This window comes from Python bivittatus, unplaced genomic scaffold (genome assembly GCF_059951505.1).
Source record: "Python bivittatus isolate LINGU-HERP-01145 unplaced genomic scaffold, Pbiv_v1 ctg000610_np1212, whole genome shotgun sequence".
Lineage (NCBI taxonomy): Eukaryota > Metazoa > Chordata > Lepidosauria > Squamata > Pythonidae > Python > Python bivittatus.
Genome location: NW_028277088.1, coordinates 6766734 through 6783056, shown reverse-complemented (window position 1 = coordinate 6783056; position 16323 = coordinate 6766734). Strand labels below are relative to the sequence as shown.

General features: G+C 41.8%; 1 protein-coding gene across 1 annotated transcript; it reads left to right on the top strand.

The window, feature by feature from the left end:
* The first annotated feature begins 7183 nt into the window (after nucleotides 1-7183).
* XRCC2 (X-ray repair cross complementing 2) lies at nucleotides 7184-15551 on the top strand. Its single transcript, XM_007438107.4, has 3 exons — nucleotides 7184-7339; nucleotides 13170-13251; nucleotides 13902-15551. Exons 1-3 carry the CDS (start codon nucleotides 7301-7303, stop codon nucleotides 14612-14614), a joined length of 834 nt encoding a protein of 277 aa, XP_007438169.1. The 5' UTR covers nucleotides 7184-7300; the 3' UTR covers nucleotides 14615-15551.
* The last annotated feature ends 772 nt before the right edge of the window (nucleotides 15552-16323 follow it).

The window sequence follows — 16323 nt, the reverse complement described above, 5'->3', positions numbered from 1 at the left end:
ATACAGTAGCTTGGATGAATCCATTTGCCAGAGCAGCATATTTGCCATTATTGTAGTTAGTAGCACTTGTTATGAAAATACATATTTGGCAGGAGATCTCCCCGAGAGGCCAAAACAAAAGACTCTATGACCTGGTACAATTGATTTTCTGTCCCATATAGCAGGTAATAAATGTTAGGCTGGCTCAATTTTGACAGGGGAAAGTATTTATCTGATATATGTCTTCTTTTTTAACTACCACAATCCATTATGAGCTTGCTTTTGAAAACAGAGAACTGCTGAATCTAACATCACCCTTAATTTTGTTTTTCTCCCCCAATACGCTAATGAATTTTGGAACACTAAATACATTTTATTGTACATTAGCCATTGCAAAAGTGTAAGTGATACAGTGTCCGCCTTACTAGGTAGATCAGACAGGAAACACGACCAGATGAGCTAATTCTACTTTATTGTAAGGTTACATTGACAGAATTTTGCAAATCTGGAAGTATGTTTCTCCCTCCATCCCCTTTACAAGCCAAAAACTAGGGAGGGTCTCTTCTGAGCCTCTTGCCCCATCCATATACCTGCTGCAGGCTAAGCTGCCTTTTATCTGACTGTTCCCTTGGCTGTGTCTCTTTGCCCCAAGGTCTCCTAAGGTCATTCCCACAAACATTACATACAGTGATTTGAAAGGAAGTGACAAAGTTTCAAGGAAATATATAAAACTGTGAGCCCCACAAGGTAGACTAGACGAGGAAATAAACTCCGCAGGAAAGCGAAAACTACTTTTTTTTAGATTGGCCATAAAAACAGAATTTTGCAAGTCTGATTGTGCTCCTCCTCCTTCGTATAGTTCAGTGAATGAGGGAGGTGTCTGTCTGAGCAGCTTCTGATGTTCTGGGCTTAAAAAATGCTTCAGCCCCTCTTGTCTTGGTAACAGATCTTGCATACCTCCATCAAAGTCCTCTTCCTTACTCTCTACAGAAACCAGCATGGAAATATTAAATATATCCAGGTTCTCCTCCTCCTCTTCCTCCTCCTCATCACCACAACAATTATATAAATTTTACAGCAGTTATATTCTTTTTTAAAGAGCCATTTGTACCTGTTATTTTTGGTTCAGTCATTTCATTGTTTCTGACTCTTCATGACCCAATCGATATTATGAGTGTCACCAATTTACCATCATTTTGTAATTATGGCTTTGCCCTCATTCTGAGACAGCTAAACTGAACTTAGAGCTTAGGAGGTTAAGGGGAGAAGCAGGGGACAATGATTCCTTAAGATAAGAAGGAAACATACAGCTACCAAATACCCTTGATTTGGAAACGGGAGGATGAAACCAGCGAATTTAAAACTCAGGCAAAATCAAAGACGATAACAGCTTTACACGTACAGTGGGCAGTCAATTGCATACGGCTTCACTGTCATCTGTAGTAAACATGAGATAGTTGAAATAAGCTATGAAGTGTCAGGAAAGCTATGATTTACCACCAAGTCCAAAAACCTAATGATTTGGTGTTTGTGAAGCATTGTCTACATCTCTTTAAAGTAATTGCATCTTTTCCCACGATCACATGGCAACTGCCGAAGACAGCCACACGATCCCAGGAAAAGATGCAACTGCTTTGAAGAATTGCTTTGTCTTCTCACGTACTCGGAAGCACCTTCTCTGAATTATTCTGAAGAACTGCAGCACACGAGTGGGTGCCACTGACCACGGGTTTACAGTACAAACCACACATCCGGAAAAAAAGACAAAACACGTATTGCGACGTCACAAGGCAAACGTCACAAAGCCTTTTAGATTTGCAGTCCGATCTCCAAAGGTGTCCACAGGGGGGTTCTTGCCTAGGGATCTCCTCACTGATGTCAGACCCAAATATATAAATTACAGGGTTGGTATTGATATGTGTCACAGTGCACGTTTCATCATTGACCCCTTCCTTGCCCCTCAGCCCTGTGGCTGCCTCTGCTGATCTGTAGTCATATCTTTGTGTTTTATTGCCTCTGCCTGATAGATGAAGCATTGAGCAGACAAACAAAGAGTCTTGGTTAAGATTTTTAGTCCGAAACGTATGCCTGGATTCACTCAAGTTAAATAAGATTGGTTATTCTGTGGATTGCTGCCCACCCACGTAGTTAGATGGTGGTGCAAAGGGATAGAATAAACCCAGAAAATGGGGTGAATTGGGAAACCATGCTTAATGAAGCCTAGGAGTCCATGTGCCATGCAAATATGGCTTATTGTGGGCTCCTAAAATACACGGCTGATTTGGACTCCAGAAAGCAAAGACGGAGGACGAGGAGAATTGGCAGCTGTCAACACAATCTCAGCCATCGCTTTCAAATTTTGCAAGGGGGCGGCTAATTATACCGTACTATATTAGAACATGGACCACTATAGTTTAGAGTTGTTTGCAGGGAAGGGGTGAAAAAGTCAAGATGGCAACCGCGATTGCATGTTCAAAGCCCCGCCCTTTCCTACATGCATGTAGGAAAGGGGTGGGTCTTCCATCACATGGTCATATCTGTCGTCTTGACTTTTTTGACATCTCCCCACTCCCACAGATGCCCCTTCTAGAGCTGCCCACATTTTATTATCCCTTTTTCTATACTTCTAACCACTGCTATTTCTTCACCTTCCCTGGGGAAAAGTTTCTGATCAGTGTGTTTGCTGTCTGTGGCTCAGGAGATGGGCCATCTTAAAGTGTAAGTTCATTATATCGTTCCTCAGAAATAGAAATGGAAGGTGTGTTAATAGCAAAAGCCATCTCAGGCATCTGATTGACATGTAGCTTTTCTTTCAGAAGAACGGCAGACGCCGTCACGCGGACCCAAACATTCACTATTTCTTTCCCTCTCTCAGAGTTCATCTCCGCTGGATGAAGGTAATTGTATCTTTCTCCAATTACTTTTGCAATTGAATATATTCGTTCCCCTGGGATGTTGAAAGGATTAATTCTCCGATATTCGTAACGTGCTGAAAAGAGACTGCCGTGAACACAATTCTAAAGAATTAAAAGAAATCAGGTCCTATAATAAAAAGACCACGGGTAACTCCTCGTTTGCAGCATTTTTCCAAGTCATCGTGTGACTTCTTTGGGATTTAATCTGTTCACCTTAAGGTTGCCTTTGCCATGGACGTTTAATTCTAAACATTGGGTGCGTTCCCAGGACAAACTGACCCATCGTTCACTTAACCGTGGTTTGTGGAATTGATCCAATTTTCCAGGTTTGTAGAACACTCAAATCACTTCCATGTTAGCCACAGAGATGTCCACGGGCAGGCCAAAATCTGTAGGATCCGAGCCCCTCTCTTTTTGTAGGTGCATGTCCACGTGACAAGGCACATACAAAAGGGGAGGGGCTTGGTTTGTAATGCTGCACCTGCCATTTTGCAGATTTTGACCCCTTCCCAGAAAACTACACAGATATGTCCATGAAATCACCAAGAGTCAAGCTCAGTTCGGGGCCTCCTTACTTCTCTAATCTCAGCAGGTTCCTCTTGTCTGAGCTTTGAACCTAAGCTTGGCTGGGTCTGGTTAGGACTCGGATGGGAGACCACAAGGAAATCCCAAGCCTGTAGGCTGGATTGGAAAGGCAAAACATCTGGAAGAATGCAAACATATCATTGCCCAGCAAACAAGCTGCATGTGCCCATAAATGGATCAGGATTTGAGTTCTACCTGAAGGAGACAATACCTTTGTTTGCCATAATCTGAACTCTAATTTAATCATAGTGTCTGGCTTTGTACAAGATTAGCATCGATGCTCCCTTGAATTATTCGCCAACTCTCCATCTTTCTGGAAGCTATTTATTATTAGGACTGTTTTTACATTGTATTTTAACGAATTTTATCTCTGCTGTAAACCGCCCAGAGTCGTTTCAATGAGATGGGCAGTGACAAATTTGATAAATAAACTAAAAAATTATTATTATTATTATTATTATTATTATTATTATTATTATTATTATTAAGAATTCTTTGCATTCTGAGCACTATCCAACATATTTGAAGAAAACCAGATCTGGGAACGCAGTTGTTTATTTTTTTTTAATACAATTTTACTGAAGAAAAATTTAACAAGACTAAACACAATACAAATATCAGAAAAGAAACAAAGAAAATAAGAAAGAATAGTGGATACGTAAGAAAGAAAATAGAGAAAGGGAAGGGAAGGAGAGGGAGGGATGAAGGAAAAAGAAAAGAAGAATCTATAAAAGATTATAAAAAAGCAGCTTCCAATCTTTTTGACTGTGGTTATAAATGTATTTATATTTTACCCTCTCTCTGTAAGGTTACATCATAATTTCCTTCTTTCCATAATCTACCCTTTCGGGAACACAGTTATCACGGAACCGAAAACCTGCCAAATAGCACATAAGGAGGCGACTCGATGCGGGCTTGTTTAAGAATAAGCCCCACTGAATTCAGAGAGGCTTAGCCCCGAGATGTGAATCGCACTGAAGCTCCCACTGCTCAGGTAACAGCCTTGACGAAGCAAGTCCCACTGAGTAGACAGAATCCTATATTCCACAGCAAAGCCACTGAATATCGTGCCTGACTTCAACGGTTAAAAGAAGCATTATGTCATTGTTGATTACAAACCGAATGTGAGTCAGCAGTGTCTATGTGGCAACCGCAAAGACCTAGGCAATTTTAAGTTGCCTCAACCAAAGGAGCCTTTCCAAACACAGGTTGGTCTCCATTCGCGCGGTTAACGGATCCCCCGCAATGGTCGCGTGGTTTGAATGTGCGCTAGGCCAAGTGACTTTTCTGGGGAAAATAGGGTAATTGGTTCCAGGTTGGCAGAAGGAGGCAATGAACATTTTTAACCAGAACTTTTTATGCGTTTAGGAATGAAACGTTACAGTCAAGGAGGAAAAGAAAACTGTATGCTTATGATTTCAATGTGTGGTTCGCAAAGTCACAGAGGAGTTATGGAAAGCAGAATAAAAACAAAAAGAAATTCTAGCGTAGAGTCAGGCATGCCAACATCTCGTCCTATTCTAGCATTGCTATGGCCATGTTTGTGGTCAAATTTCTGCTCTAATGCAGTGTTTCTCAACCTTGGAACTTTAAGATGAGTGGACTTCAACTCCCAGAATTCCCCAGCCAGCCATGCTGGCTGGGGAATTCTGGGAGTTGAAGTCCACCCATCTTAAAGTTGCTAAGGTTGAGGAACCCTGGAATATGGCATTATTCGAACTTGTGCTAATCCCATAATGGGGAGGAATTCCGCTCTGTTCTATCTTGACCTCCCCTCACTTTCAGTACTTTGTCCAGTTACAGGCACCCTACTTTAAGCAAGATCCAGACAAATTGAGGCAGGGCAACCAGGATGATGAAGGGAGCAGAGATCAAATTCTGCCAATGAGATGGAACAAAGTGAGAACGTTTAGCCTTGCAAAGAGAAGACTGCAGGGGGATACGATCGTTCTCAGCCACACCCGAAAAGGATGCTACATAGCAGAAAGTCAAGTTAGGGCTCCAGAGGACTAAATAGTGGATTTAAATTACAGGAACGTGGATTCTAGTTGAATGCTAGAGAAAAGTTCCTAACAATAAGTGGAGCTGACATGGACCCAGAGCAGATGTGGGCTCTCCTTTGCTCGAAAGCTAGATGGGCATTTGGGAGCCAATACTAACAGGGGATGGACTTGATGACCTCAGTGATTCCTTCCTACTGAGTGATTCTGTGAATATGCAAAGGATTCAGGCTTTAATAGGACTTGTGGAAATGCCACAAAGGGCAAGATGTAATGTACCCTCACCCATGCTTGTTTTGGGCAGGGCCGGGTGGGGGGGACATTAGTTGCTTACTTGTGCCAAAAAGCAACTGGCAAAAAAATTGGCAATGCTTTTATGATCCCCCTAAAATCTTAAATGCTTACACTGTCTGTAGTGAGACTGCATTCTCCCCTGTCTTTTTGTTATTGGATTTTTTAAATGTAGCTTTTAATTATTTTTAATTGATTTTGACGGGGAAAGGCTATGATCGTTAGTTGGGTTTTAACTGGATACACCACCCAGAGTTGCATGCAAGTGAGATGGGAGGCCTTATAAACTTAATAAATTTAATAAATACATAAATATATAAATACATTCTTGGAGTAACTATGGATTTTGAATTCTCCTCTTTTCTCCTGGGCCAAGATGGCTATTGTTTTGTATGAGTAAAATTATACTGTTAGCTTTAAAACTCATACCCATTTATTTACTGAGACATGCCTTAAGTCAGTCTTGGCAGAAGGTTACGGTAACCAGCGCAGCTTGCACGGCAGAGACCTAGAGGCACCCTCAATTGCCCACACTCTGCATTCTGGAGCAGCCACAGCTCCTGAGTGGTCTTCAAGGGGAGCCCCTTGTGTGGCACATTGTAATAGACCACATGTGAGCTGACTAAGGTGTAAGTGACCATTAGAGAGGATTTCCAGTCCAGGAAAGGGTGAAATTGGTGGATGCTGGCTGGGGAATTCTGGGAGTTGAAGTCCACCCATCTCAAAGTTGCAGAGCTTGAGCCACACTGATCTAAAGGACCATCAGCCAGATGAGTAGGGCCAAAATCCTTAACCACAAACCCATCTTGCTGAGAAAGCTGGGGTTGGATGCACTTGACATCTTGAAAAACAGAGAAATTAAAAAAACAAACAGTGACGCAAGAAGGAGTGCCTCAGCCTGGGGGAAGCAAGAATGGTTTGAACGTGGAACTGTATTGTGAGTGACTGATTTGCAGGTGTTTTAATGTACAGTAATTACATTATGTTCCTTTCCTTTACCTCTCGACCACGTCTGGGCTGCCAAATGCGGACGACCACGAGGTGGCAGCAGAGACACAGAACCCTTGGTAGCTCTTGGCTGCCGCCTAATGGTCGCTTGGAGGTTTGCAGCCCAGATCCATCAGCGTAGAATCCACTCCAGAAGCAGAGAAAAACTGGAGGCGGATCTTTTTCTGTCGATGCACACGCAATCTCACTCTGCAACCTGCACTCCTGTCTCCGACGGGTCCTTGAAACGAAACTTGCAGCGAGAGAGACGCGGTTTAAAAGCAATTCCCCACCCAACGAGAAGCGCTCTGAACTGCACGGGGGCGCTAGAGAGCGGGAGTGCGCACTGCGCACGCGCAGCGCGGAACAGCCGCGCGGGCGCCAGACGGACCGCCCTGGCCGAGATTCCTCTGGCGAAACGGCGTTGAGGGGCCGAGCGCGCCTGCGCGAATACTAGGATGACGCATGCGCGCTGGAGGCGGCGGGCGCCTCTGGGCAGCGACCGCTTCGGCCAGGGCGCTTTGCGCGCTCCCGGCCTGAGCGATGACCGACGGGCTGGCGAAGTCGGAGTCGGGTGCCCAGGTGAGGCAGGGACCGGTTCGCCGGCTCTTGCGCGGGAAAGGGCGGAGGCCGTTTCTTGCTGGTGCGAGTGCCTATCAGACGAGGTGGTATACTGCTGCAGATTATGGAGGCTCCACTGTGGCTCACCTCCTTTCGCCCCTTCCTTATTCATCCCTAGTGTCCCCTTTTGTTGTTGTTCCGTAGACCTGTGGCCGTAAAACCGTTCCTTTACTTTAAATCAGCTTTCCATCCAGAGACGTTGGCCTTCCAGTTTCATCAGGCTAGTGGGGAATTATGGGAAATGAAGTCCCACGGTGCTGGAAAGCTCCTTTAAAGTATTCACCCTTAGGAGAGTAGTGCTCAGAGGTGCAAAGTAGATGGAAAATATACAAACACAGAGAAGGAAAGTAGTTCACAGCTACTTGGGAGTTGCAAGGGGTTTGTGGATATTAGTAAAGGCAGCGGTGGAAAAGAAAAGGGTGGCCTAAATGCAAGCAGGCCGGTTGTAAACCCATTGGGACAAAGTTCCTGACCTCCTTTCATGTGCCGTTCAGAGAGCCCGAAGACAGAAGAAGAGGGACATAAACTGTGGGCAAAACCTTGTTAATTTCATCCAGGGTGAAAACAAAAATAATAAAGCTTGTTTTCCATGCGTGGTGGCAATCTGTGAGCTGACTGGGACAGCAGGCTGGCTTCTGAGCTTCGAGTCTGTCCTTTGACTGTTCCCCTGTTTTGAGATGACTGTTGAAACAGCTGAGAAGCGTATTTCCCTTGCCATGAGTACCACATTCCCTTCCGACCCTTAACTTGGCCCTTGAGTGTATAATGGTTGTTGGAATGGTCGACTAGAGATCTTCTGTTGGGTCGCTTGCTAGCCTAACTTAACCCAGCATTCAGGGCCCGTGTTGAAATATAAACTGATGATGATGGGAAACAAAAATGATGCTGCCTTGAACTCTTTGCAGCAACATCCCTTTGTTCAATTTTTTGAATTTGTTTTAGTTGGTTTTTATATCTTTTAATGTATTTATTGATTGTTTTAGCCTTGCTGTATGCCACCCAGGGTCGCTTGCTGGTGAGTTGGGTGGCTCTATAAATTGTATAAATAAGTATAATAAATAAAAACTGAGATTAAAGGATCCAAAATAGATGGCGAGGTGGAATTTTTATCCTGCAATTTATTCAGCCGGTAGGATTTTAAAAATCTGTTTGGAGTGTGATCAAAAGAACAACCTTTTATGAGGATTAATATTTAATATCATTGCTTAAGACTGCGAAGACAGTGGCTGGCTTTGGCATGGTTTCCTTCTTTTTATTTCTTTCTGTTAGCTGGCTCTCCCAGGATGTTACTCAGTGAACACAGCATGATGCTAAATTGCTGCACTTATTTTCCTTTAAAAACCAGAGAGTAAACATGAACGCAAAACACAGGTGCATTAGTGTTTAAATTATTACAATAATTTGCATCGGCAGTTAAGGACCTGCTGTTTTTCCGACAAAAATATCCAAACCCTCGTAGGACAATTTATTTAGCCCATAATAAATAGCAACTGGAGTTCTATCATTTAGTCCACAATAAACAATGAAAATGACTTCGAAAGGGAAAGAGCAGAGACTGAGCAACCTAGAAGTTCCTTTTACTAAGCCAGACTATTAATCGATCATTTGATTGCAGCTGGTTCTTAACTCTGTCCAGGCTGGGAAGATCAGTAGGGTCAGGCTTGGATAGTGCTTTGATGGGAGACCACAAGGAAATCTCAGAGCTGTATTCTAGACTGGGAAGTTTAAAAAGATCCTGGAAAAAGGCAACAATGAACCATGTCTATATTGCCAAAAATACTACATGGATATGACATAAGCAAGAGTTAAGCGCAATTCAAGAGCATCTTTTTTTTAACTGGCTGGTATTTCAGAGTCTCTGAATCTTTCTTGTATCTAGCTGCCTGGTCCTTTTAACTAGAGAGTCAAAGATTAAATTTGAGATCTTCCATGGGCAGAGTATGCACTCTTTCACCAAGTTATTTCCTCTCTATAACCTGTCCAAGCTATGTGTAGATACAAGTTGAGAAGATGGATTTATTTGTTAGCTGAATTTTGTCTACCCCAAGATTCAATATCATTTTCATTCATCAAAATTCTTTCTGTGGAAATTGAAAGCGGAAAACTGCAATGAAAAATAATTACACCGTTGCTCTAAAGCACAAAAAATTTTCATTACTGATCCTCCCATAGAGAAGCAAGCGCAGGAGCCGAAACTTAATTATTTGATACTTGCTTTTAAAAAAAAAAGTCATTAAAGAAAGAAATTAAAATTAAAGCAAAATAATCTCAGCGACAAGATTTATGGGGCAAAAATATTGTAATGATGATGTATGATAGCTTGTCATGAGATGCTTTTTGGTACATGTCCATTTCTGTCTTTTTGAACCTGAGGAGATCTGAGGTACAGTGGGGCAAAAAAGTATTTAGTCAGCCACCAATTGTGCAAGTTCTCCCACTTAAAAAGATGAGAGAGGCCTGTAATTTTCATCATAGGTATACCTCAACTATGAGAGACAAAATGGGGGGGAAAATCCAGAAAATCACATTGTCTGATTTTTAAAGAATTTATTTGCAAATCATGGTGGAAAATAAGTATTTGGTCAATATCAAAAGTTCATCTCAATACTTTGTTATATATCCTTTGTTGGCAATGACAGAGGTCAAACTTTTCTGTAAGTCTTCACAAGGTTTTCACACACTGTTGCTGGTATTTTGGCCCATTCCTCCGTGCAGATCTCCTCTAGAGCAGTGATGTTTTGGGGCTGTTGCTGGGCAACACGGACTTTCAACTCCCTCCAAAGGTTTTCCATGGGGTTGAGATCTGGAGACTGGCTAGGCCACTCCAGGACCTTGAAATGCTTCTCACGAAGCCACTCCTCCGTTGCCTGGGCGGTGTGTTTGGGATCATTGTTATGCTGAAAGACCCAGCCACATTTCATCTTCAATGCCCTTGCGGATGGAAGGAGGTGTTCACTCAAAATCTCACGATACATGGCCCCATTCATTCTTTCCTTTACACAGATCAGTCATCCTGGTCCCTTTGCAGAAAAACAGCCCCAAAGCATGATGTTTCCACCCCCATGCTTCACAGTAGGTATGGTGTTCTTTGGATGCAACTCAGCATTCTCTCTCCTCCAAACACGACAAGTTGAGTTTAGACCAAAACGTTCTGCTTTAGTTTCATCTGACCATATGACATTCTCCCAATCCTCTTCTGGATCATCCAAATGCTCTCTAGCAAACTTCAGACGGGCCCGGACATGTACTGGCTTAAGCAGGGGGACACATCTGGCACTGCAGGATTTGAGTCCCTGGCGGCATAGTGTGTTACTGATGGTAGCCTTTGTTACTTTGGTCCCAGCTCTCTGCAGGTCATTCACTAGGTCCCCCCGTGTGGTTCTGGGATTTTTGCTCACCGTTCTTGTGATCATTTTGACCCCACAGGGTGAGATCTTGTGTGGAGCCCCAGATCGAGGGAGATTATCAGTGGTCTTGTATGTCTTCCATTTTCTAATTATTGCTCCCACAGTTGATTTCTTCACACCAAGCTGCTTGCCTATTGCAGATTCAGTCTTTCCAGCCTGGTGCAGGTCTACAATTTTGTTTCTTGTGTCCTTCAACAGCTCTTTGGTCTTGGCCATAGTGGAGTTTGGAGTGTGACTGTTTGAGGTTGTGGACAGGTGTCTTTTATACGGATAACAAGGTCAAACAGGTGCCATTACTACAGGTAATGAGTGGAGGACAGAGGAGCCTCTTAAAGAAGTAGTTACAGGTCTGTGAGAGCCAGACATCTTGCTTGTTTGTAGGTGACCAAATGCTGTACTTATTTTCCACCATGATTTGCAAATAAATTCTTTAAAAATCAGACAATGTGATTTTCTGGATTTTTTTTCTCATTTTGTCTCTCATAGTTGAGGTATACCTATGATGAAAATTATAGGCCTCTCTCATCTTTTTAAGTGGGAGAACTTGCACAATTGGTGGCTGACTAAATACTTTTTTGCCCCACTGTATTAAAACAAAGCTTCCCATTAAATTGAGAGACTTGTCCATCTTACACAAAAATCCATAGTGCATTAGGCTCCCTGACTGTGCTTTCCAGGTGTTTCTTGTTAAATGTCATGAAGTTTTCGGTCCAAAATAAATGGGCCATTCTGTCTGCAAAGCTGTGGCGTTAGAAAAATAGGCACATAAAGAAGAAAATCATTTGACCTTTGGCTGCGTACGTGACTGTGCTTGCTGCCAAATGCCCCAGATATTGCCTGTGTTTGGAACCGTTGGGTATTTTTCAAATCAGCAGCTTCCAGAAAGAGTCAGAGGGCTGGTTATCACACCCAACAAGCTACCATTTGGGCTTGGGGTTGCAATAATTTGTGTCTGATGACTGACAGAAGATGGTGCAGTCTCATCTTAAACAGCAATTGTAGCTACATTGATTTGTAGGGAAGACAAGTTCCATAGTTCGACAATTGCTTTGATTAGCATCACCCCCAAAGAGTTTTCAAGCATTTGAGTTCTCCAGGACTTCATCCTCAGAGAGTAAGTTAGAAACAAAAAACAAATATGTCCATGAAACAAGAAAGTAGGCCATGGATTCTGCTATTCAGAGTCAGTCTTGTCTACATCTTTTGCCTTAATACGTATCTGAAGACCCTGAAAGACCACTGGATTAGGTCGGAGGCTGAAAATCCTGAAATGCTTTTCTCTTAAGTCAGTTTGGCTGTGAATGAAAGTGAATAAGCCATACCGAGATGCAGACAAGTTGGAAGGAAGTTATTTTAAATGCCTGCATCTCTGGGAAAAACAAAGTCACCCAGGAGAGCCCCTGCCCTTGAATCAGATTTGTGGTTTAGAAGTGCAGCTGAAGTGGATGGATCCACTATTTTAGAAGTTTTGCGTAATCTGCAGATTGTGCTGTCTTCTGGTCCAAGGGAAATTAGCAGCCATTGTGCATCCCTTTGCAATTTGGGAGTCGGCTGCTCTGACGGGGAGATATGGGATTTCGCTTGAAAATTGCAGGGAAACTAAAGCTGACACTGAAGGTTGCAATCAACCTCAAGAATAAGGAGAAAAGAACACATGCATTGGCAATCTGATAGTATCCAGGCCCAGTTCATAGTCCTTTTGCCTAAATAATCTGGGCCCTAATTTACCTTTGGAAACATACTCCAATTTAGGAGCTGTTTTATCTTCCAAGATTAGGAAAATACATACTGGAGTCCTATATAACCAGGAAGCTGGATGAAAGGAGAAATGCAGACGGCCTTTCTTTGTGGCCTCAGGGCTTCCTAGGAAACCTAATTTCAGCATTTACACCCCAAAATTAGGAAGTCATGCAAGGTCTTCACAAAAGGAAGCTGCGATTCTGGCTAAATTTTGTGTCTGGCTTAAGATCACTATTCTTCTGGCATTTATACTTGATCTGTCATAAATCAATACAATATAATGATGCTGGTTTCAAAGCCATTCATTTTTTATTGCTGGGTTGTACATTGTAGTAGTAACTCTTGTAATCTGCTTTGGGCAAGTGTAGTAAAAGAAAGAAACAAGCTAAGTTTTATATAATTTGTTAGGAAGCATTGAACTCGGATTATAACAAGCATACTTTTCTGTGAACAGATATTTCTTTGGTCGTTGAAGCTTGTCTAGAATTCTAGTGAATTGTATACATATATAATTGATACAGGCCACAGATGAAGCTACTGAGAAGTCACTGAGTTCACATGACCTTTATACAAAAGTCTACAAAATTAGTGCATTGACTTATTAATTGTATCTAATCTCTTGCCTACATTTTTTTTTCTCAAAGCTGATTGCACGACTTGAAGGCCGAAGTTCTCTGAAAACTCTTGAACCTTGCCTGTTTGCTGAGGAAGGATATCCCATTTACGGTTTAACAAAAATCTTCTTATATATTTTACCTGGGAAATGTGCTACTTTGCAACTTCTGTCAATTTATACTATTTTAAATATTACCAATCTCCTCTCTTCCCCAAAACACAACCTCCAGCAGTAAAGATTAACACATTTTGGAAATTTGAAGAAACTCTATTCTGTTGTAGAATCTTCATTAATCTGTTTTACTGTGTTCTGGTATGTAAGTTAGTAGTTTCCAGTAAGTTTTAAAATGCCCAATTTATCTTGCTGTTGTTGTTTTAATAAGAATTTTTGTTTTAAGCTACATGTAACAACTGGAGGCTGGATAAAGGTTTGGGAAACTCTTTGCTCTGGAAAATGCAAATGTGTTAGTTCACCCCTCCTTTTTTGCCCTGGAGTTTTATCTCTATTTATTCCTGATTAATTCATATAAAACCCAGGAAATATTAACTAATTGTGCTGGATTGGAGCTGTTAATAATCAGAAGATTCCATATGTTTTTACTTTGGATTAGAATATGGGGCTGTGGAGATGTCTCAGAGTTCAAAGGGAAAAAATAATTTGGAAAAGGAAAGATGTATTGTATGTGTTAAAGCTCCAGGGTAGGTGATTCTGTCTTCTGAGTAGCAGGTCCCTTTAAACATTTCCCTTCACTGCTCCACAGGAGATGTTGTTGAATTTCATGGTCCAGAAGGAACAGGAAAAACAGAAATGCTCTATCACCTGATTGCTCGTTGCATTCTTCCAAAATCAGTTGGTGGTTTGGAAGTTGGCGTGCTTTTTATTGATACGGACTTCCATTTTGACATGCTGCGTTTAGTGACTATCTTGGAATACAGACTGTTGTCTCAAGGCACCGAAGCCACCATTAAGCTGTATTTGGAGAGGTTTTTTCTTATTAACTGCCATAGCAGCTCTCAGCTACTGCTTACCCTTTACTCTCTGGAAAACATGTTTTACTCCCACCCTTCCCTTTCCCTCTTGATTATAGACAGTATGTCGGCCTTTTATTGGATAGATCGGGCCAGTGGAGGAGAAAGCCTGAGTCTGCAGGAAGCCAACCTAAAAAGATGTGTGCAGTTTCTCAAAAAGCTTGTAAAGGAGCATCGCTTAGTTTTGTTTGCCACAACACAGTCACTTATGCAGAAATCACTGAGCTTTGTGGAGAGCTCAGAAAAATCTGACCGTGATGCAGATCCAGACTACCGCCCTTTTCTTTGTAAATCATGGCAACAGCTCATCACCCACCGGATCTTTTTCTCCAAGCAATCCCATCCAGATGGCACCAAAGCGTTTTCAGTGACTGCTTGTCACATTCAAAACAATCACATTGTAAAACGTCCATTTAGCATTACGGAACATGGAATCCAGTTTTAACAGCCAGCTTTTTTAAAATAAAGAAAGAGAGACTGCCTAGACAGTACAGTCAGGTTAATTCAAAAGACATATGCTATTTTTTTAAATCAAATTTTTACATCTTTGTACTAATGTTATCTAAAACTAAATTTTAGAAAGCGCATTAATCAGGTTTGGGCTAAAATTCAGATGTATACTTCCAAATTGGTGAAGCTTACAGAAAAAAACCCAGTTAACTTTTGGAATCTAATAAAAATGGTAATTTCTTATTCTCAAGAAATGGAAACAGAAGCTTAATCTGGGCTGAGCCCTGCATGGTTGGGCTTGATTTTCTCTCTTACAGAAGATTATGTTCGTTGACCCCAATGTAGCATGCAGCTGAATTTAATAGGAAGAATAAGTACCATGTTTTTTCCAACCCTCCAAATAGCTTGCTTTTATCTGTTTTTTCCCCTGATTACCTGGAAAGTGTTCTCACTGATCTCAAGGGTCTTCGTTCCATCCAGGCCTGTGGACGGTTGGGGTCAACTGGGGAGACAGCTTTGGGTTATTCTCATCAGCCTTTCGTTCAAATTGCCATTTGAAATATTGAAAGCCACAGGAACAATGACAGAACAAGCAAGTTCTTAGAAGGAGCTTGACTTATCTGAAGCCCACAGAGAATGTTTGTATTCAGTGTGTCATATGTCAAAGTTTGAGAAAACAAGGTTTGCTGAATAAAAAATGCTCTACAGTTCAGAGCAGTAGCAAAACCATATTGCATCTGTACAGTGAATGTTAATTTCATTGGCCTTTGAATGCTTCAGTACTTTGCAAAATACATTTTATTATTGACAAGTTCAAGCAATACACAAGGCTAAAAAGAAAATTCTCAGATTATAGGTGAAATCCATATATTTTCCCACCTTCCCTAAATTTATGATTGTCATACTTCTTGAATAAAGTCCTTTGTATATGCCTTCTTGTTACAGTCTTCACAACAATCCCAAAAAATAATCTGTTACCCCTGCGTTGCAGATGGAGGAGTAATTTGCAAACCTGCCTGAACAGGAAACTACTCGAGAGTGTTGTTATCATGTCTGAATGTGTGTTATGTATGCTTCTTCTGCTGGGCATCCCCTGAATGTATACATGAGCCTGTACAGATTGACTGATTGATTGATTACATGTCATCAGGTCGTTTTTGGCTCTTAGCAACCACATGGATAGATTTTCTCCGTGACAATCTATCCCTAACCTGTTGTTTCAAGTCTCCCAACAGTGCACTTACTGCCACTGTAACTGAGTCCATCCACCTTGCTGCTGATCATCCTCTTCTCTTTCCTTCCACCTTTCCCAGCATTAGAGCCTCTTCCAGAGAGCTGGGTCTTCACATACTGTGAGCAAATTAGGATAATTTGATCCTGGTCAATTGTGCCTTGAGTGAGAACTCCAGATTGATTTGTTTGATGATTCATTGGGTTTTTTTCTTGGCTGTCACCAGTATTCTCAGGAGTCTTCTCCAACACCCAAGTTCAAAGGTGTCAATACTCTTCCTATCCTGCTTCTTCAAAGTCCAACTTTTGCTTCCACAGAGTGTCACAGGGAATACCATGGCTTGCGTGATTCTGTTCTTTGTAGGTATAGACACATCACAGCATCTGAATATCTGTTCCAAGGTTTTCATGGCTGTTCTACCAAGTGCTAGTCTGCAGAGTATTTCTTGACTGCTTTTTCCTTTACAGTTGATG